Raw genomic sequence first — 21,273 nt, 5'->3', positions numbered from 1 at the left:
GACGTCCACATCCCAAGAATGAATGTAAGATGCTCATCTTCAGTGGCCTGGTGGAGGAAGGCTGGGGGCGGAGTTACTGAGCCCAGCAGAAAGAAACACAACAGCAACTTGAACGCACTTGGAGGCTGGCTGACTGCCAAATACTGGTCAAGCGTGGATCCTGCTGTGTGATTATGGCAACGCTTGACACGCTGCAGGTTCAGACTCGAAGGGCAGAACAGGAACACACATCCAGAGCACGTTCTAATGAAACCAAACTTGTATTTTTAATGCAAATTTTGTTACAAGAAAAGTTTGCTATCGTCTTACCGCTGTGCTAAATTAGAAACCGTTACAGTTTTCTCAGTGCACTTACAAAAAACACAAGTTAATGAAACTTTTTTGAACTAACAGTATCAATGCAGAATGGATCTCGAGGGGAGACGGCCTTCTTTTAAAAAAAATCAAGAATGGTTACAGCACACGTTTAAAGATTCTGCAAACCGTCGAAATCTTCCTTTTAAAAAAAGACACCAAAAATTGATGACATTCCTTTTGAATTGGAAGCCAAGTGGTTAAAACAGGGAGGGGGTCAGATTCTCTGAAGAGCCTGATGTCACCCGTATAATTTAAACCCGAGGAGTTTCCAAATTTCAGCCTAGGATCCCATTGTGACGGCTTTGTTTCGCCAGAGTGGGCCAGAAGCCTATTTTAGATACTTTGGGGGGAAGGATGCTTTTATGTGAATTTAATGACACTAATTGAAATGTAAGCGGTGGTGGGTCAGCGGTCAGTGTTTCTACTTGTTTCCAGGCTCAGAGATCGAGCCAAGTGCTCCACCAAGGCCCACGTTTCGACATCTCTGCTTTGAAGAGACGAACAAAACGAGAACTAAACTCTCCTATCAGTTTAGAGCTCGCTCCTCCCCTCAAAAGCGGTAAGCATCAAACAGGCAGCGTCCGAGCAAACTGGTTGTCCGTGCAACCCGTCAACGTATCAGTTGCTGCTCTTGGGACAGGCGGCTGCAGCGGCTCTTTAAAAGCAGCTTGGATGGTCTGGTGCACCCCCTCATCATAAACTACGGTGAGAGCAAGGAGTTGACAGTCACACCTTCACCAGGAGTAGGCAAGCTCGGGACCCCCAACTTCACTAGGTTAAATGATCAAACCACCAAGAACCCACCTCACCACCCACTCCCCTCAACCAGAGGAAAACCCCGCTGTCATCTGAAAAGCCAAGGGTACGTACAGGCGCACAACACTCGTGCAAGAGCAGGAACACGAGTTCTGTCCAACTCGACCACAACAACCCGACTCTCTGGGTCATCCTTCCAAGCGCCCGTTGTACAAGCACCAGTTTTCCGGTCTCGGGACAGCCTACACCAAACGCAACCCTTCACCGATCAGTGGCTTAGCACCCAGCTGCACCCCTGCCGTCTCTATTCTACAACCCATCAGCCCCCTGGGGATGCGTCGTGAGCACATAGTTCCCACGGTGAGGGCTGTGAGGTTGGCACAGGGGCTGATCAAGTCCGCTCATGTGACTTTACACTGTATCGTGGCCTTTCATGCCCACTGTGGGCGATTCTTCCAGTCTGTCAGTGCTGGGAGCTGCTGGATATCTGTGACATTGGAGAGGACCGATTCTCAGATCTGGTGGGACTCGCATGTTCAACAGCTGCAACAAACCCAACGCGGAGGTCAGCAGCCCCGTTAGAAATGCACCACTGGCTCCAAAGTAGGAAAAGTGCAATATCATAGCAAAATACTGCGGATGCTGGAAATCTGAAACAACAGAAAGTGCTGGAAACACTCAGCAGGTCAGGCAGCATCGAGGAGAGAGAAACAGCCAATGTTTCAGGTCAAACCGGTTCGGTTCTGACGAAGGGTTCAACCCGAAACGTTAACTCTGTTTCTCTCTCCTCGATGCTGCCTGACCTGCCGAGTGTTTCCAGCACGTCCTGCTGTTATTTTAGAAGTGCAATATACTGCCTTGTGCGTATGGTTCAGGGTGGGTTAACACTTAGGTCCATATGATATTTGTCCAAATAAAAAAAAGGGGAGCACCGTCTCAAAGCAGATTCCTTTAAATTAAGTTCATTCAGGGCTCTTTGTAAAGAGGGCAGTAAACAGAGCCGAGTTGGCAGTGGGCTGCAGGAAGTACACCCGCTGTCTGATGAATAGTACAGCGAGTGGACATGGTGGGGCTCGTGAGAATGACATGCTCAAAGCGCACCTTGGGAAAGGTTAGCCTGGGACCATGGGTTAAAGACCAGAAATTCCCCAAACTCCAGGAATGCTGCTTTCCTAAGGCAGGGGGTGGCGGAGAAGGTAGAGGACTTTCTTGGATTAGCCTTAAGGGACACTAAACGCAAAAGGAAGCACTTTATTTTGGGTCAAGTCAACACTTGTACAGAGGAAAGACGCCGGTTATCTCGGCCAATGCGCTCTCCTGGATTACTTTCCATCGTGTAAGGGAATCGGAGAGGAATTTCCCAAATTTTTCGCCCTAATTGGCCTGGGTTTTTAGCTTCTCTCGGGAGATCTTATGGTTTGCCAGGAGCGTATCTCGATACACAGAGCATCACAACTGTGCAAGGAAGGTTAAATGGACCGGTAGCTCTTTTCGGTCCAACATTTTCATGTGTTGAGGCAGTGTTACCCTCATCAATTTTGACTATGGTTAATTTTCCGTCCGAATAGCCAGATAATGAAGGGGACAACCCGAGATATAATGGCAAACCTGCTCTCTTTACACACTGGCCTCCAGTGACTTTCCAGCATCTCTGGTTCATTACTGAAATGGGACTAGTTTTGGGGGGTGGTGGGGGGACTCTGCAGAAGAGAGTCTACAAAACACTGGACAATCAGATATCCAAGTCCACATCACATCATACCACAGACAGAAGACAGCATGAGCGGCTTGGTCTGGTGGAGTCTCCGGATTACTGGCTATGCTCTAGAGAGAGAGGGAAAGAGTCAGAAAGGAGGGGAGCGAGACAGAGAGTGTCCAAGAGAGGAGGGGAGAGAGAGAGAGAAAGAAAAATGAGAGAGAGAGACAGTGAGGAGAAAAAGGGAGACAGAAAGCAGAGTGGAAAGCTGGAGAAAGGGAGAGAGAGGGGAAGACAGTGAGGTGAGAGACACACAGGGACAATAGAGAGAGAGAGAGAGAGAGAGAGAGAACATGAGAGACAGAGATAGAGTGGGAAAGACAAAGAGAAAGACGAAGGGGAGGAAGAGAATCCCGCCACTAGTGTGATGTGTAAAGCATTGGTCTTGGTAAAATAATTTATAAAGGAAATTTGTTAATGCTGGGATGCAAACAACAGAATTTTCTGGAAATACACAGGTCCAGTGAAACCCTTCATCAGAACTCCTGATGAGTAAGTGTTGAATTCAGAAACATGAACCCACCTTTTCGCTCTCAGGTGCTAACTGACCTGCTGTGTCTCTCACTACTTGGCTTTTGGGGAAATACCTGAATAGATTTGTTCCTTTGAGGCTGCAATGGAATGGAGCTGATCACCATCAGGGCTGCAGTAGGATCAGGGTGGCTGGGAATGGGCAATCAATGTGGCCTTGCCACCCTCTCACCCCCATCCTGAGAAGAAAGAAAGAAATAGGTCGGGGATCTCAACATCGCTGAGAAAGAGCTGGCGGAATCCAATGGCCAGAGGACAACCCCATGGCCACGAGCCGTGTACCCGTCACTGTTCTGACTGTGCAGGAGGAAAATGGAGGATTGTGTGCACCATTCCCCCTCCTCCCAGGCAAGCTTTCAGGGGATACACCAAAGATGGAGGTGGGGGAGGAGGAGGCCAGACTACAGAGGGAGCAAGAATAAAACTGATCCATCAACTTGGACCAACTGCTGCACCTCCCTGGAGAGCAGCTCAAAGCAGAGGTCACCAGCCCACCCTTGTCAGCCAGGACAGGGGGCAAAAAGGAGTCGAAAACAAACGTATAAACAGGTGGGGGGTGAATTACTTCAGGATATTTCAATCCCTCTCCGACATCATCTCACAGAGACATGTCCCCAAGGCAATACCAGAGCATGCCCCCGCCCCGCATGCCTTCCCCCCCCCCCCCCCCGACACCCAAAGCTTCACCCTCCAGCCAAGCTTCCCAACTCAAAAGGGCCTGGGGATCAAGAACATGCAACGGGTTCACTCATTTCAAAATGAAGGTGTAAGAATGAAGCTGGGACTCGGACCGTGTGCCGTGTAACACAGACGTGGTTTTTTTTTGAAGTATTATTTGAGAAAAACCCAGAATGAAACAAGTTTGTTTCTACATTTACTTTTCTCCAAAAGCTTTGCACAAGTTCTCAGTTTGACCCTCTTGTCTTAAAACAATTGAAGGCAGAATTAGAAACAATCTGGTGGGTCGCCAGTCAAAAATCGACTGTCCCGAGGCCGGGCGCTGAACCAATGGGATTGTTTAGACGCCCGAACGCGGAAAGCCTGGCGGCATTGTGGAGATGCACTGAGCTTCGCCAGCGATGAAGGCTTGAGTCATTCTTTGGAAGGATCCAAAGGTACAGGGAAGGGAGGTGGGGGGAGAAGGCAGCCCAGCAGTAAGGAAGGAGGGCGTGTTCCCGGCCTCTGACACTGCACTGGCTCCCTGCAGGCCACACGGTGCGAGCCTTGCAGGATTGGACTGCAATGCTTCACAAGTGAAGTATCCACTCCCCCCACCCCCGGCACCTTTACCCCGAGGGTTCAACGCTTCAGGGGAGAACAAAGTAGCGCAGTGGGAGGAGCCAGGGGCGGTAGGGTCACAAGGAGTATCGGGATGACACACACCCCATTCCCCGGGGAAGGGCGTTCCACGCAGGAAAACAGGAAGTAACGCTCTCTGTCCTCCTGGGACTTAGCGAGGGCCACGGAAAACGAAGAGCTGCTTTAGTCCGAGTGCTCCCCCATTCGCGTCACTTTAGTCCGACAGAGACACGCTGGCTTCGGAGGCGAAAGGGCCGCATTTCCACGACGTACCACACAAACTGGGCACCGATCGCCGCTGACCCGGGGGCTGAGGGGGCATGGGGGGGTTTGGATTCCGAGATAATCCCATCTCGCAAGCAGTTACAATAAATAAATAGGACCCGTTGCACCCGAGAGACGGGACGAGCCGTTAGTGTGCCACCTTATCCTTTGCTTTGATTCCCTGGACGGTCTTGGCAGCTGGCGTACCCGGCTTCTGTTCGGTGCGCTGGGAGTTTGCTTGCTGCCGGCGGTCGGCCGGATATGCGTTGGCGGCGTTCTGGGGCCGCCCAGGCAGCTGTGGGGGGGCAGCTGGTGGCTGCTGCTGTGGAGAGGCGTTTTGCAGTCCTTGGTAACCCTGGGGGACCCGTTTTGCCTGGGCCTGGGCCCGAGCCCGAACCTGAGCCTGGGCCTGGGCCTGAGCCCGAATCTGGGTCTGAGTCAGAGGTGGAGACGGGGTCGTGGTCTCGTTCTTCGTCTGCAGCTTGCGCGGAGGCATCCTCTCATTAACCAGGTCCAAACCCCTGGCCTGTTCGAAGCTGATCTTCCGCACAGAACCTGGCTCTTGGAGACAGACACAGAGACAAAGCAAGATGTAAGGCACGGGGTTGGCACTCGTACTCCCAACACTGCGAGAGAAGCGCTTCCCGTTAACCCTTCAGCACTGAGACAATTAACGCATATTACAAGAGAATCACATCAGGACAATCAGTTCCCTATCAGTGTTCACACAGTTCAATGTTTTTTGCAGCTGTACAGAGCCTTGGTCAAACCCTATCTGGGGTAACTGGGTTCAGTTCTGGGCACCACCCTCAGGAAGGATATACTGGCCTTGGAGGGGGGGCAGCACAGATTCACCAGACTGATACCGGGGCTAAAAGGGCGAAATTCTGAGGCCAGGCAGGTTGTGTGGACTAGGCTTGTATTCCCTCGAGTTGAGATGATTAAGGGGGTGATCCAATTGAGGTGTTTATGATGATTAAAGGACTTGATAGGGTAAATCGAGAGAAACTATTCCCTCTGGTGGGGAGAATCCAGAACAAGGGGGCAGAATTCCCGTTCCCACTCTGTATAGCAAGCCACTGCGTTTAGCAGATAGTCCCAGCTCTGTGCACACAGGATAGGCAATTCCCTTTATAAATGTGGACATTGGAGTATTTAAATAGGAAAAGTTGACGGGCTAAATGCGCATAGAAGGTAGATTTTTTATGTGTATTAATTAATTGATTCCAGAAATCAGTTTTAAAAGATATCCCTAGTCGCTGGTGACTCACTACCATTCCCATAAAAAGGAAAAAGTCAAGCTTCAGTTTGCTGAGAGTTAGACTGTTTAACACAGTGAAAACAGCAGAGCTGAGGAGAATGAGGGCGAGGCTTCCAGGCTGGACAACTTCATACAAATTCAGTAATTAGATCACCCTGAATTACGCAGGGAATCAAATATTTTTTTTTAAAAAGCACACAGCAAGTGAAAAGGCAACAACCGACAGGATCAGAAGTAAACACGGTGCAGCCACATAGGGATACGGTTACTTTACTGCAACCAGAGAGAGGGTCTGAATGTTTCTTTCCAAATTGGGGCTTTAGTGGCACCAGGATTTAGATGTGAAGGAGCTCGGTCAGACAGCCGCTTGCAACCCCGGAGCCCGAACGGACCAGGGTCGGCGAGTAATCGGGGCACGGCATGTGACCTCTGCCCGTGACATCATCTGACCTACTGCAGGGGTGAATGCCCCTGTATTTATAAAGACACCTTTTTCAAGGATTGAATGCGGTTGGCATGGTTACTCCAAGGAGGTGAGCAATGGGAGTTTTGTTAGGGTGGGGTTGAGCTGCGCCCATGGGGTAGTGATCTCAGCTCAGGGAGGTGCCAAGCAGTTACCCACAGCCAGAACTGCACCGTCCCGTGGTCTGGGTTTGTTTCTCTGGGCCAGTCTGGGAGTCCCCCAACACTGCCGCTGAGGTGGCGCCATCCTGTCGGCTGCTCATTGCCGCCTTGAAGCCAGTGGGGCCCTGCCGCCCCAACCTGGGCTGGGCCTACCTCTGCTCCAGTTCCACATGACAGGATTGGGGCAGGAGGGAAGGACAATAAATACTGCCCCGCCCACAACCCAAGAAGTAAGGAAATAAAAGAAAAAGATGAGCGCCTGCTTGCAGCAGTTTTGCTTTTCCTGTGGCAGCCTCGGACCCGTGCAAAGTTCAAGCAGAATGGAAATTTGGGGGCAGTGCAGCCAGGAGAGAGCATCACTCTCACCCAGATTCAAAGTAAAGATACCAGAAGGATAATCCGCAGGTCTATGGACTAGAAGACCATCCCTCTACCTTTGAGCAAGCACTGAAACGTTAGTTTCATGTTGTACAGGAGCCAGAGGCAGGCACGAACACCCATACTCCTGTCTTCAGGCATTGATCAGTCGAGCATGGGTGGGTGGCGAGCTTCGGCTCCAGAAGAGGCTGGGAACTGGGCAAGAACACAGGGCCAACGACACACAATTAACAGGAGGAATACACATACCTTTATCAGACTTCGCTGCATCAATCATGGCTGTCGAGGTGAATGTCAGCATTGGGAAAGGAATGAGAGAGAGACAGAGTCAGTAATGTTATCCACCAATAAACCCTCACAACCCAAGTCACCAGCTCAGTTCAAGAATGCTGAGCCAAGAACAGTGCACTCGGGTGTTGACCACTAACTCGCCAAGAGTTTGCAGTCACGAGCCACACTCTGATCAGCCAAGCTCGTCCACTTGGTGCCTGATCAAATAGATTCAAATGACCGAGTGGCCCCGGCTCACTCGAGTTCAAACTCTGGTTTATTCCGACCTGCAACCCACATGAACACATGGCCCTTCCTGCTAACACTGTGGAGTACAGCTCAACTCAACCCAAGACACTGTGAATGTCATTGACCCCCAGCCAACCTCCCAAAGGATGCACTCGAGGAGTAAATGCAACATCCGTGGGCTTCCTGTCTGGGTTCAGTGCTCAGTTTCCTTTCTCGATTAAGGCGGGTGATGGGCCAAACTCTAGGTGAGTCAACAACCCGACAGAGCCAGAGAGGCAGCCCACACCCCAAGTGAAATAAAAAGTCCCCACTTGGAGCTACAGGGTCATTTCACAGGAGTGTGAAGCGAGCAGATGTCAGTAGCCCCTGCTTTCAAACTGGGACTCCACAAAGTTAATGATGCGCTATCAATTACTCATAAAAGACTGAGAGTTAGAAGAGTAACTAAAGGCTTTTATTAACAACAGAATGGAGGTCTGCCTCGAGTGGTCGACCGGTCCAGGATACCAAGGGCTGGGGAGCAGTCACCTTTATACTAGGACCTGTGGGAGGAGTCAGCCGAGGCATGTCCAGGCATGTACACAGTGGAATACAAACAGGACAAACAGGAATACAAACAGTGGTTTACCACAGTTAAGGAAGCCGGGAATAACACAAAGATCAAAATATTCTGGTGATTAATCACATAGTAACTCTGCCGGAAATCAGTAACTCTGCTGGAAACTGAGCATCTGCCCGACTGTAGAATTGGTCTCAACACACACTCAGGGCATCACTGCTTTCTGGCTCCAATCGATTGATTCAATCTTTCAATTTCCCACTAAACCATGGAGGGAGATGTACATGCTATCACACACCCTCCAGAGAGGCAGGGAGTGCGGGTGAGGTAGAGGAAACCTATCTTGTGAAGAGAATAGGCTGGTCCAGTGACTGGACACTCTGGGGAGGGGGGAAGAATGGCTATGTAGGAGTTAGGGAACTCTTCTTGTGGGGAAAAGGCCCAATTTAGAGGCATGGTTTATCCCTGTAAGACCATACACACGAAGCAAAAGCAAGTGTCACTTTGCGTGCTCTACTCTCTGAGACGAGACATGGAGTGTGTGAACAGGAAACCATTAAATCTCACGGAAGATGGGAGCCAGTGGGTCACAGTGCATCTTTGCTAACCTTTCTGCAGGGCCGATTTGCCCCCGGTCAGGGCTCCGAGAGGCAGGTTGCCAGTTGGAGTCAAGCCTTTTAACAACAGCACGTTCTCGTGCTCCTCTCTGTGAAGAGAACAAAACAAGAGACGCATTACAATAGCAAAATACTGCGGATGCTGGAAATCTGAAATAACAACAGAAAATGCTGGAAATACTCAGCAGGCCAGGCAGCATCCGTGGAGAGAGAAACAGAGTTAACGTTTCAGGTCTGGGATCCTTCATCAGAACTGGACAAGGCTGGAGATGTAACAGATATTAAGCAGGTGCAGAGGCGGGGAGGGGGGAGGGAGGAATTGAAGGAACAGTCTGTGCAAAGGTAAGGGGCAGGAAAGATAAAATGCTGCAAATGGGGATAGCAAAATCATACAGCATGAAAAATGGGAGCAGGGATTATTATCTGAAATTGCTGAACTCAATGTTGAGTCCAGAAGGCTGTAAAGTGCCCAATCGAAAGATGAGGTGCTGTTCCTCGAGCTTACGGTGAACTTCATTGGAACAATGCAATAGGCCGAGGACAGAGAGATCAGAGTGGGAGTGAAGCGGTGAATTAAAGTGACAGGCGACCGGAAGCTCAGGGTCACCCTTACGGACTGAACGGAGGTGTTCCGCAAAGCGGTCGCCCAATCTGCGTTTGGTCTCCCCAATGTAGAGGAGACCGCATCGTGAGCAGCGAATACAGTATACTAAATTGCAAGAAGTACAAGTAAATCGCTGTTTCACCTGGAATGAGTGTTTGGGGCCCTGGACAGTGGGAAGGGAGGAGGTAAAAGGGCATGCACGGGAAGGTGCCGGGCAAAGGGGAAGGGTTGTTCAGGGGTGATTGAGGAGTGCACCAGGGTGTCGCGGAGGGAGCGGTCCCTTCGGAATGCTGAAAGGGGAGGCAAGGGGAAGATGCGTTTGGTGGTGGGATCACATTGGAGGTGGCGGAAAATGATCCGTTGAATGTGGAGGCTGGTGGGGTGAAAGATGAGGACAAGGGGAACCCTATCGTGGTTCTGGGAGGGAGGGGAAGGGGTGAGAGCAGAAGTGTGGGAAATGGAACGGACACGGTCAAGGGCCGTGTCAACCACAGTAGAGGGGAATCCTCGGTTGAGGAAAAAGGAAGACATGTCGGAAGCACTGGTATGGAAGGTGGCGTCGTCAGAACAGGCACGGCGGAGACTGGGAGAATGGAATAGAGTCCTTACCAGAAGCGGGGTGGGAGGAAGTGTAGTCCAGGCAGCTGTGGGTGTCAGTGGCCTTGTAGTGGATGTTTGTCGATAGCCTATCGCCAGAAATGGAGACGGAGAAGTCAAGGAAGGGAAGAGAAGAGTCGGAGATGGACCATGTGAAGGTGAGGGAAGGGTGGAAATTGGAAGTAAAGTGAATGAACTTTTCTAGTTCAGGGCGAGAGCAGGAAACGGCACAGATACAGTCATCGATGTACCAGAAAAAGAGGTGAGGGAGGGGACCTGAGTAGGACTGGAACAAAGAATGTTCCACATATCCCATGAAAAGGCAGGCAGAGCTAGGACCCATGCAGGTTCCCAGAGCAACACCTTTAATTTGGAGGAAGTGAGTGGAGTCAAAGGAGAAGTTGTTCAATGTGAGAACAAGTTCAGCCAGGCGGAGGAGGGTGGTGGTGGATGGGGACTGGTCGGGCCTCTGTTCAAGGAAGAAGTGGAGCGCCCTCAGGCCATCCTGGTGGGGGATGGAGGTGTAGAGGGATTGGACGTCCATAGTGAAAAGGAGATGGTTGGGACCAGGAAATTGGAAACTGTTAAAGTGACGGAGGGCGTCGGAAGAGTCGCGAATGTAGGTGGGAAGAGACTGGACAAGGGGAGAAAAAATAGTCGAGATAGGAAGAGATAAGTTCCGTGGGGCAAGAGCTGGCAGAGACGATGGGTCTACCAGGGCAGTCCAGTTTGTGGACGCATTAACTCTGCATAGCTGCCAAACCCCCCACCCCCGACCAAAGGGCACGGCGCACGAACGCCCCTCGCTACCTAAAGTCACATGGTCACACAGCAAAGAGGCTGTCGCCATTCCGTTCACGGAAGAATATTGACCATCCATTTCCTACCTGAGCACTGCAAAGACCCTGGCCATCTTGCCGATCGCACGGATCTTGTTCTTGATGACTTCCTTGCGATCACGCTGAGCAGCTGGGATAGAGGGGTGCAGAAAGGCATCAATAGGGCATGGAGCACCAACTGCGTTACACAGCACCCCTAACCCAGTCAGCCCAAGAGGGCTGCGCGTGGTGTGAGATGCAAGGGTCAAGGTGTAACCTGCAACTCCCAGCGAATGCACACCCATTCCAACATAGTCAAAATCCTTCTCTCTCTCCTCACACTGTGCAATCGAAGAATACAGCAGTTGGAAGATACCCAGCCGCAATTTCCTGAAAATTCAATCACCATCAAAATAAAGTAACTGGTCACGAAAGGTACTATAGAAATGCAAGCTTGTTTTTCACTCACTGCTAATATCAGTCTGCAACCAGCCAACAGGAGATGAGAAAGTGCCGTAAAGGATGATCCACCTCCTGCTATTCCAGCTGCTGACCAACTGACCGATGATGCTGGCAACCCCCCATTAACCCTAAATGTGCACGTGTCTAAAGCTGTTGGAATATCGCACACATGCAGCACACAAATACCGGGCGTTGTGTTCAACACACACTCACCATCATCGTCATCCATCAGTTCGTCATCGGAGCAGATGTTGAGGATGTTGACCAACATATCCGTAACTGCAAGACAGACCAAACACAGTTCAGTACAGGCAATACCATCTCACGGTGTACAGCACACGCCTGCCCCGCCACACCCTCTGCCTGCCCCACGACCCCCCCATCCACCCAACGGCCACGCCCCCCGTCCGCCCAACGGCCACGCCCCCCGTCCGCCCAACGGCCACGCCCCCCGTCCGCCCAACGGCCACGCCCCCGTCCGCCCAACGACCACGACCCTATGGCCACGCCCCCGTCCGCCCAACGGCCACGCCCCCCGTCCGCCCAACGGCCACGCCCCCGTCCGCCCAACGGCCACGACCCTATGTCCGCCCAACGGCCACGCCCCCGTCCGCCCAACGGCCACGCCCCCCGTCCGCCCACGCCCCCGTCCGCCCAACGGCCACGCCCCCATGTCCGCCAACGGCCACGCCCCCCCGTCCACGCGCCCCCGTCCGCCCAACGGCCACGCCCCCATGTCCGCCCAACGGCCACCCCCCCCGTCCGCCCAACGGCCACGCCCCCCCCCGGCCACGCCCCCATGTCCGCCCAACGGCCACGCCCCCCCCGTCCACGCGCCCCCGTCCGCGCAACGGCCACGCCCCCGTCCGCCCAACGGCCACCCCCCCATGTCCGCCCAACGGCCACGCCCCCCCCGTCCACGCGCCCCCGTCCGCCCAACGGCCACGCCCCCATGTCCGCCCAACGGCCGCCCCCCCGTCCGCCCAACGGCCGCGCCCCCGTCCGCCCAACGGCCGCGCCCCCGTCCGCCCAACGGCCGCGCCCCCGTCCGCCCAACGGCCGCGCCCCCGTCCGCCCAACGGCCGCGCCCCCGTCCGCCCAACGGCCGCGCCCCCATGTCCGCCCAACGGCCACCCCCCCATGTCCGCCCAACGGCCACGCCCCCGTCCGCCCAACGGCCACGCCCCCGTCCGCCCAACGGCCACGCCCCCGTCCGCCCAACGGCCACGCCCCCGTCCGCCCAACGGCCACGCCCCCGTCCGCCCAACGGCCACGCCCCCGTCCGCCCAACGGCCACGCCCCCGTCCGCCCAACGGCCACGCCCCCGTCCGCCCAACGGCCACGCCCCCGTCCGCCCAACGGCCACGCCCCCGTCCGCCCAACGGCCACGCCCCCGTCCGCCCAACGGCCACGCCCCCCGTCCGCCAACGGCCACGCCCCCCCCGTCCACGCGCCCCCGTCCGCCCAACGGCCACGCCCCCATGTCCGCCCAACGGCCACCCCCCCGTCCGCCCAACGGCCACGCCCCCCCCCGTCCACGCGCCCCCGTCTGCCCAACGGCCACGCCCCCATGTCCGCCCAACGGCCACCCCCCCCCGTCCGCGCGCCCCCGTCCGCCCAACGGCCACCCCCCCATGTCCGCCCAACGGCCACGCCCCCGTCCGCCCAACGGCCACGCCCCCCCCCGTCCACGCGCCCCCACGGCCACCCCCCCGTCCGCCCAACGGCCACGCCCCCGTCCGCCCAACGGCCACGCACCCCATGTCCGCCCAACGGCCACGCCCCCGTCCGCCCAACGGCCACCCCCCCGTCCGCCCAACGGCCACGCCCCCCCCCGTCCACGCGCCCCCGTCTGCCCAACGGCCACGCCCCCATGTCCGCCCAACGGCCACCCCCCCCCGTCCGCGCGCCCCCGTCCGCCCAACGGCCACCCCCCCATGTCCGCCCAACGGCCACGCCCCCGTCCGCCCAACGGCCACGCCCCCGTCCGCCCAACGGCCACGCCCCCCCCCGTCCACGCGCCCCCACGGCCACCCCCCCGTCCGCCCAACGGCCACGCCCCCGTCCGCCCAACGGCCACGCACCCCATGTCCGCCCAACGGCCACGCCCCCGTCCGCCCAACGGCCACGCCCCCGTCCGCCCAACGGCCACGCCCCCGTCCGCCACGCCCCCGTCCGCCCAACGGCCACGCCCCCCACACGGCCACGCACCCCATGTCCACCCAACAGCCACGCCCCCCATGTCCACCCAACAGCCACGCCCCCCACACCCCCCACACGGCCCCGCCCCCCCCATGCTCTCCTGCAGTATGAAACCGAACCTAACCAATTCAAAACCTGACACATCACTTGCCTTTTTCGCCAACAAAGGGCAGAGACCAGGAGAAGACATCCATAAAGTTTGGAAGCCAGTAGGGGTGCGGGGAGCAGTTAAATTGCCGAATATTCATCACATTATTTTCATATTTCAATACAGCAGCTGTGGAAGCGAGATTGAAGAGTCCCTCAATAATCCGGCACAGATCGAGCACGGCTACCAAGCTAATCATCCATTTCCACACTGAAGTCACATGCTCACCTACTAGAATCATTGTTACTATGGTAATAGGATGATGAATGAAGCAAGTTTTCTTTTTTAAAAAACAAAGTAGCTCACCTTTGTTATTATAGACATCTAGATAATTTGGTGCAGAGAATATGGTTATTAGTGATGGGAAGCCAGTAGCCTGGTTTTTCCTGTACATTCGGTATCTGTCAACATGAAGAGATCAAAGGTCAGCACTAACACCCTCACCTCAAATAACTGCAAACACCCCACAGGCAGTGTCACCGAGATCAAGGAAGAAGAGTGGAGGATTGTTCCTGCACTAGAGCGAGCGGGGATTGGATTGTTCCTGTGCTGGAGTGAGCGGGGAATGGATTGTTCCCCCACTAGAGCGAGCGGGGAATGGATTGCTCCTGCACTAGAGCGAGCGGGGAATGGATTGTTCCCCCACTAGAGCGAGCGGGGAATGGATTGTTCCCCCACTAGAGCGAGCGGGGAATGGATTGTTCCTGCACTAGAGCGAGCGGGGATTGGATTGTTCCCCCACTAGAGTGAGCGGGGAATGGATTGCTCCTGCACTAGAGCGAGCGGGGAATGGATTGTTCCTGCACTAGAGCGAGCGGGGAATGGATTGCTCCTGCACTAGGGCGAGCGGGGAATGGATTGTTCCTGCACTAGAGCGAGCGGGGAATGGATTGTTCCTGCACTAGAGCGAGCGGGGAATGGATTGCTCCTCCGCTGGAGCGAGCGGGGAATGGATTGCTCCTGCACTAGAGCGAGCGGGGAATGGATTGCTCCTGCACTAGAGCGAGCGGGGATTGGATTGCTCCTCCGCTGGAGCGAGCGGGGAATGGATTGCTCCTCCGCTGGAGTGAGCGGGGAATGGATTGCTCCTGCACTAGAGCGAGCGGGGAATGGATTGCTCCTGCGCTGGAGCGAGCGGGGAATGGATTGCTCCTGCGCTGGAGCGAGCGGGGAATGGATTGTTCCTCTGCTGGAGCGAGCGGGGAATGGATTGTTCCTCCACTAGAGTGAGCGGGGAATGGATTGCTCCTCTGCTGGAGCGAGCAGGGATTGGATTGCTCCTCTGCTGGAGCGAGCGGGGAATGGATTGCTCCTCCGCTGGAGCGAGCAAGGATTGGATTGCTCCTCCGCTGGAGCGAGCGGGGAATGGATTGCTCCTCCGCTGGAGCGAGCGGGGAATGGATTGCTCCTCCGCTGGAGCGAGCGGGGAATGGATTGCTCCTCCGCTGGAGCGAGCGGGGAATGGATTGCTCCTCCGCTGGAGCGAGCGGGGAATGGATTGCTCCTCCGCTGGAGCGAGCGGGGAATGGATTGCTCCTCCGCTGGAGCGAGCGGGGAATGGATTGCTCCTCCGCTGGAGCGAGCGGGGAATGGATTGCTCCTCCGCTGGAGCGAGCGGGGAATGGATTGCTCCTCCGCTGGAGCGAGCGGGGAATGGATTGCTCCTCCGCTGGAGCGAGCGGGGAATGGATTGCTCCTCCGCTGGAGCGAGCGGGGAATGGATTGCTCCTCCGCTGGAGCGAGCGGGGAATGGATTGCTCCTCCGCTGGAGCGAGCGGGGAATGGATTGCTCCTCCGCTGGAGCGAGCGGGGAATGGATTGCTCCTCCGCTGGAGCGAGCGGGGAATGGATTGCTCCTCCGCTGGAGCGAGCGGGGAATGGATTGCTCCTCCGCTGGAGCGAGCGGGGAATGGATTGCTCCTCCGCTGGAGCGAGCGGGGAATGGATTGCTCCTCCGCTGGAGCGAGCGGGGAATGGATTGCTCCTCCGCTGGAGCGAGCGGGGAATGGATTGTTCCTGCACTAGAGCGAGCGGGGAATGGATTGTTCCTGTGCTGGTGCGAGCGGGGCATGGATTGTTCCTGCACTAGAGCGAGCGGGGAATGGATTGTTCCTGTGCTGGAGCGAGTGGGGAATGGATTGCTCCTGCACGAGAGCGAGCGGGGAATGGATTGTTCCTGTGCTGGAGCGAGTGGGGAATGGATTGCTCCTGCACTAGAGCATGCAGGGAATGGATTGCTCCTGCACTAGAGCGAGCGAGGAATGGATTGCTCCTGCACTAGAGCGAGCGAGGAATGGATTGCTCCTGCACTAGAGTGAGCGGGGAATGGATTGCTCCTGCACTAGAGTGAGCGGGGAATGGATTGCTCCTCCGCTGGAGTGAGCGGGGAATGGATTGTTCCTGCACTAGAGCGAGCGGGGAATGGATTGCTCCTGTGCTGGTGCGAGCGGGGAATGGATTGTTCCTGCACTAGAGCGAGCGGGGAATGGATTGTTCCTGTGCTGGAGCGAGTGGGGAATGGATTGCTCCTGCACGAGAGCGAGCGGGGAATGGATTGTTCCTGTGCTGGAGCGAGTGGGGAATGGATTGCTCCTGCACTAGAGCATGCAGGGAATGGATTGCTCCTGCACTAGAGCGAGCGAGGAATGGATTGCTCCTGCACTAGAGCGAGCGAGGAATGGATTGCTCCTGCACTAGAGTGAGCGGGGAATGGATTGCTCCTCCGCTGGAGTGAGCGGGGAATGGATTGCTCCTCCGCTGGAGCGAGCGAGGAATGGATTGCTCCTCTGCTGGAGTGAGCGGGGAATGGATTGTTCCCCCACTAGAGCGAGCAGGGAATGGGTTGCTCCTGCGCTGGAGCGAGTGGGAAATGGATTGCTCCTCCACTAGAGTGAGCGGGAATGGATTGTTCCCCCACTAGAGCGAGCAGGGAATGGATTGTTCCTCCACTAGAGCGAGCGGGGAATGGATTGCTCCTCCACTAGAGCGAGTGGGGAATGGATTGTTCCTCCACTAGAGCGAGTGGGGAATGGATTGCTCCTCCACTAGAGCGAGCGGGGAATGGATTGCTCCTCCACTAGAGCGAGTGGGAATGGATTGTTCCCCCACTAGAGCAAGTGGGAATGGATTGTTCCCCCACTAGAGCGAGCAGGGAATGGATTGCTCCTCCACTAGAGCGAGCGGGAATGGATTGCTCCTCCACTAGAGCAAGGGGGAATGGATTGTTCCCCCACTAGAGCGAGTGGGGAATGGATTGCTCCTCCACTAGAGCAAGGGGGAATGGATTGTTCCCCCACTAGAGCGAGTGGGGAATGGATTGTTCCCCCACTAGAGCGAGCGGGAATGGATTGTTCCCCCACTAGAGCGAGTGGGAATGGATTGTTCCCCCACTAGAGCGAGTGGGGAATGGATTGTTCCCCCACTAGAGCGAGTGGGGAATGGATTGTTCCCCCACTAGAGCGAGTGGGGAATGGATTGTTCCCCCACTAGAGCAAGGGGGAATGGATTGTTCCCCCACTAGAGCGAGTGGGAATGGATTGTTCCCCCACTAGAGCGAGTGGGGAATGGATTGTTCCCCCACTAGAGCGAGCGGGGAATGGATTGTTCCCCCACTAGAGCGAGTGGGGAATGGATTGTTCCTCCACTAGAGCGAGCGGGGAATGGATTGCTCCTGCACTAGAGCGAGCGGGAATAGATTGCTCCTGCGCTGGAGCGAGTGGGGAATGGATTGTTCCTCCACTAGAGCGAGCGGGGAATGGATTGTTCCCCCACTAGAGCGAGCGGGAATGGATTGCTCCTGCGCTGGAGCGAGTGGGGAATGGATTGTTCCTCCACTAGAGCGAGCGGGGGATGGGGTCCTGCACTACAGCGAGCGGGAATGGGTTGCTCCTGCGCTGGAGCGAGTGGGGAATGGATTGTTCCCCCACTAGAGCGAGCGGGGAATGGGGTCCTGCGCTGGAGCGAGCGGGGAATGGATTGTTCCTCCACTAGAGCGAGCGGGGAATGGGGTCCTGCGCTGGAGCGAGTGGGGAATGGATTGTTCCCCCACTAGAGCGAGCGGGGAATGGATTGTTCCTGTGCTGGAGCGAGCGGGGAATGGATTGCTCCTGCACTAGAGCGAGCGGGGAATGGATTGTTCCTGTGCTGGAGCGAGTGGGGAATGGATTGCTCCTGCACTAGAGTGAGCGGGGAATGGATTGCTCCTGTGCTGGAGCGAGTGGGGAACAGATTGCTCCTCCACTAGAGCATGCAGGGAATGGATTGCTCCTGCACTAGAGCGAGCGAGGAATGGATTGCTCCTGCACTAGAGCGAGCAAGGAATGGATTGCTCCTGCACTAGACTGAGCGGGGAATGGATTGCTCCTCCGCTGGAGTGAGCGGGGAATGGATTGCTCCTCCGCTGGAGCGAGCGAGGAATGGATTGCTCCTCTGCTGGAGTGAGCGGGGAATGGATTGTTCCCCCACTAGAGCGAGCAGGGAATGGGTTGCTCCTGCGCTGGAGCGAGTGGGAAATGGATTGCTCCTCCACTAGAGTGAGCGGGAATGGATTGTTCCCCCACTAGAGCGAGCGGGGAATGGATTGTTCCTCCACTAGAGCGAGTGGGGAATGGATTGCTCCTCCACTAGAGCGAGCGGGGAATGGATTGTTCCTCCACTAGAGCGAGCGGGAATGGATTGTTCCCCCACTAGAGCGAGCAGGGAATGGATTGTTCCTCCACTAGAGCGAGCGGGAATGGATTGTTCCCCCACTAGAGCGAGCGGGGAATGGATTGTTCCCCCACTAGAGAGAGCAGGGAATGGATTGTTCCTCCACTAGAGCGAGCGGGAATGGATTGTTCCCCCACTAGAGCGAGCGAGGAATGGATTGCTCCTCTGCTGGAGTGAGCGGGGAATGGATTGTTCCCCCACTAGAGCGAGCAGGGAATGGGTTGCTCCTGCGCTGGAGCGAGTGGGAAATGGATTGCTCCTCCACTAGAGCGAGCGGGGAATGGATTGTTCCTCCACTAGAGCGAGCGGGAATGGATTGTTCCCCCACTAGAGCGAGCAGGGAATGGATTGTTCCTCCACTAGAGCGAGCGGGAATGGATTGCTCCTCCACTAGAGCGAGCGGGGAATGGATTGTTCCTCCACTAGAGCGAGCGGGGAATGGATTGTTCCCCCACTAGAGCGAGCAGGGAATGGATTGTTCCCCCACTAGAGCGAGCAGGGAATGGATTGTTCCCCCACTAGAGCGAGCAGGGAATGGATTGTTCCCCCACTAGAGCGAGCAGGGAATGGATTGTTCCCCCACTAGAGCGAGCAGGGAATGGATTGTTCCCCCACTAGAGCGAGCAGGGAATGGATTGTTCCCCCACTAGAGCGAGCGGGAATGGATTGTTCCCCCACTAGAGCGAGCAGGGAATGGATTGTTCCTCCACTAGAGCGAGCGGGGAATGGATTGCTCCTCCACTAGAGCGAGTGGGGAATGGATTGTTCCTCCACTAGAGCGAGCGGGGAATGGATTGCTCCTCCACTAGAGCGAGTGGGGAATGGATTGCTCCTCCACTAGAGCGAGTGGGAATGGATTGTTCCCCCACTAGAGCGAGCAGGGAATGGATTGCTCCTCCACTAGAGCGAGCGGGAATGGATTGTTCCCCCACTAGAGCGAGTGGGGAATGGATTGTTCCCCCACTAGAGCGAGCGGGGAATGGATTGTTCCCCCACTGGAGCGAGCGGGAATGGATTGTTCCCCCACTAGAGCGAGCGGGAATGGATTGTTCCCCCACTAGAGCGAGCGGGAATGGATTGTTCCCCCACTAGAGCGAGCGGGGAATGGATTGCTCCTCCACTAGAGCGAGTGGGAATGGATTGTTCCCCCACTAGAGCAAGTGGGAATGGATTGTTCCCCCACTAGAGCGAGCAGGGAATGGATTGCTCCTCCACTAGAGCGAGCGGGAATGGATTGCTCCTCCACTAGAGCAAGGGGGCATGGATTGTTCCCCCACTAGAGCGAGTGGGGAATGGATTGTTCCCCCACTAGAGCGAGCGGGGAATGGATTGTTCCCCCACTAGAGCGAGCGGGAATGGATTGTTCCCCCACTAGAGCGAGCGGGAATGGATTGTTCCCCCACTAGAGCAAGGGGGAATGGATTGTTCCCCCACTAGAGCGAGTGGGGAATGGATTGTTCCCCCACTAGAGCGAGTGGGAATGGATTGTTCCCCCACTAGAGCAAGTGGGAATGGATTGTTCCCCCACTAGAGCGAGCAGGGAATGGATTGCTCCTCCACTAGAGCGAGCGGGAATGGATTGCTCCTCCACTAGAGCGAGCGGGGAATGGATTGCTCCTGCACTAGAGCGAGCGGGGAATGGATTGTTCCTGCACTAGAGCGAGCGGGGAATGGATTGTTCCTGCACTAGAGCGAGCGGGGAATGGATTGTTCCTGCACTAGAGCGAGCGGGGAATGGATTGCTCCTCCGCTGGAGCGAGCGGGGAATGGATTGCTCCTGCACTAGAGCGAGCGGGGAATGGATTGCTCCTGCACTAGAGCGAGCGGGGATTGGATTGCTCCTCCGCTGGAGCGAGCGGGGAATGGATTGCTCCTGCACTAGAGCGAGCGGGGAATGGATTGCTCCTCCGCTGGAGCGAGCAAGGATTGGACTGCTCCTCCGCTGGAGCGAGCGGGGAATGGATTGCTCCTCCGCTGGAGCGAGCGGGGAATGGATTGCTCCTCCGCTGGAGCGAGCGGGGAATGGATTGCTCCTCCGCTGGAGCGAGCGGGGAATGGATTGCTCCTCCGCTGGAGCGAGCGGGGAATGGATTGCTCCTCCGCTGGAGCGAGCGGGGAATGGATTGCTCCTCCGCTGGAGCGAGCGGGGAATGGATTGCTCCTCCACTGGAGCGAGCGGGGAATGGATTGCTCCTCCGCTGGAGCGAGCGGGGAATGGATTGCTCCTCCGCTGGAGCGAGCAGGGAATGGATTGCTCCTCCGCTGGAGCGAGCGGGGAATGGATTGCTCCTCCGCTGGAGCGAGCGGGGAATGGATTGCTCCTCCGCTGGAGCGAGCGGGGAATGGATTGCTCCTCCGCTGGAGCGAGCGGGGAATGGATTGCTCCTCCGCTGGAGCGAGCGGGGAATGGATTGCTCCTCCGCTGAAGCGAGCGGGGAATGGATTGTTCCTGCACTAGAGCGAGCGGGGAATGGATTGTTCCTGTGCTGGTGCGAGCGGGGAATGGATTGTTCCTGCACTAGAGCGAGCGGGGAATGGATTGTTCCTGCACTAGAGTGAGCGGGGAATGGATTGTTCCTGTGCTGGAGCGAGCGGGGAATGGATTGCTCCTGCACTAGAGCGAGCGGGGAATGGATTGTTCCTGTGCTGGAGCGAGTGGGGAATGGATTGCTCCTGCACTAGAGCGAGCGGGGAATGGATTGCTCCTGTGCTGGAGCGAGTGGGGAACAGATTGCTCCTCCACTAGAGCATGCAGGGAATGGATTGCTCCTGCACTAGAGCGAGCGAGGAATGGATTGCTCCTGCACTAGAGCG

At 56.1% G+C, this 21,273-nt stretch overlaps 1 protein-coding gene across 1 annotated transcript in view; it reads right to left on the bottom strand.

Moving 5' to 3' along the window:
- Positions 1–241: 241 nt before the first annotated feature.
- The window catches only part of LOC147097843 (serine/threonine-protein phosphatase 2B catalytic subunit gamma isoform-like), a 40,059-nt gene continuing 19,027 nt past the window's right edge, over positions 242–21,273 (bottom strand). Inside the window, exons 6-12 of the mRNA XM_085970872.1 lie at positions 14,059–14,153; positions 13,756–13,881; positions 11,616–11,681; positions 11,010–11,091; positions 8,913–9,010; positions 7,476–7,505; positions 242–5,524 (exon numbers count right to left, since the gene is read on the bottom strand). Of these exons, the coding sequence (XP_085826998.1) occupies positions 5,112–5,524; positions 7,476–7,505; positions 8,913–9,010; positions 11,010–11,091; positions 11,616–11,681; positions 13,756–13,881; positions 14,059–14,153 (910 nt within the window). The 3' untranslated portion in view covers positions 242–5,111. The remainder of the gene's footprint in view (positions 5,525–7,475; positions 7,506–8,912; positions 9,011–11,009; positions 11,092–11,615; positions 11,682–13,755; positions 13,882–14,058; positions 14,154–21,273) is intronic.

This window comes from Somniosus microcephalus, chromosome 30, assembly GCF_052327205.1.
Source record: "Somniosus microcephalus isolate GS21.2 chromosome 30, FLI_Smic_1.0, whole genome shotgun sequence".
Taxonomy (NCBI): Eukaryota; Metazoa; Chordata; class Chondrichthyes; order Squaliformes; family Somniosidae; genus Somniosus; species Somniosus microcephalus.
Note: the sequence above shows the minus strand (reverse complement) of the source record. Positions and strands in the feature narration are given on the sequence as shown.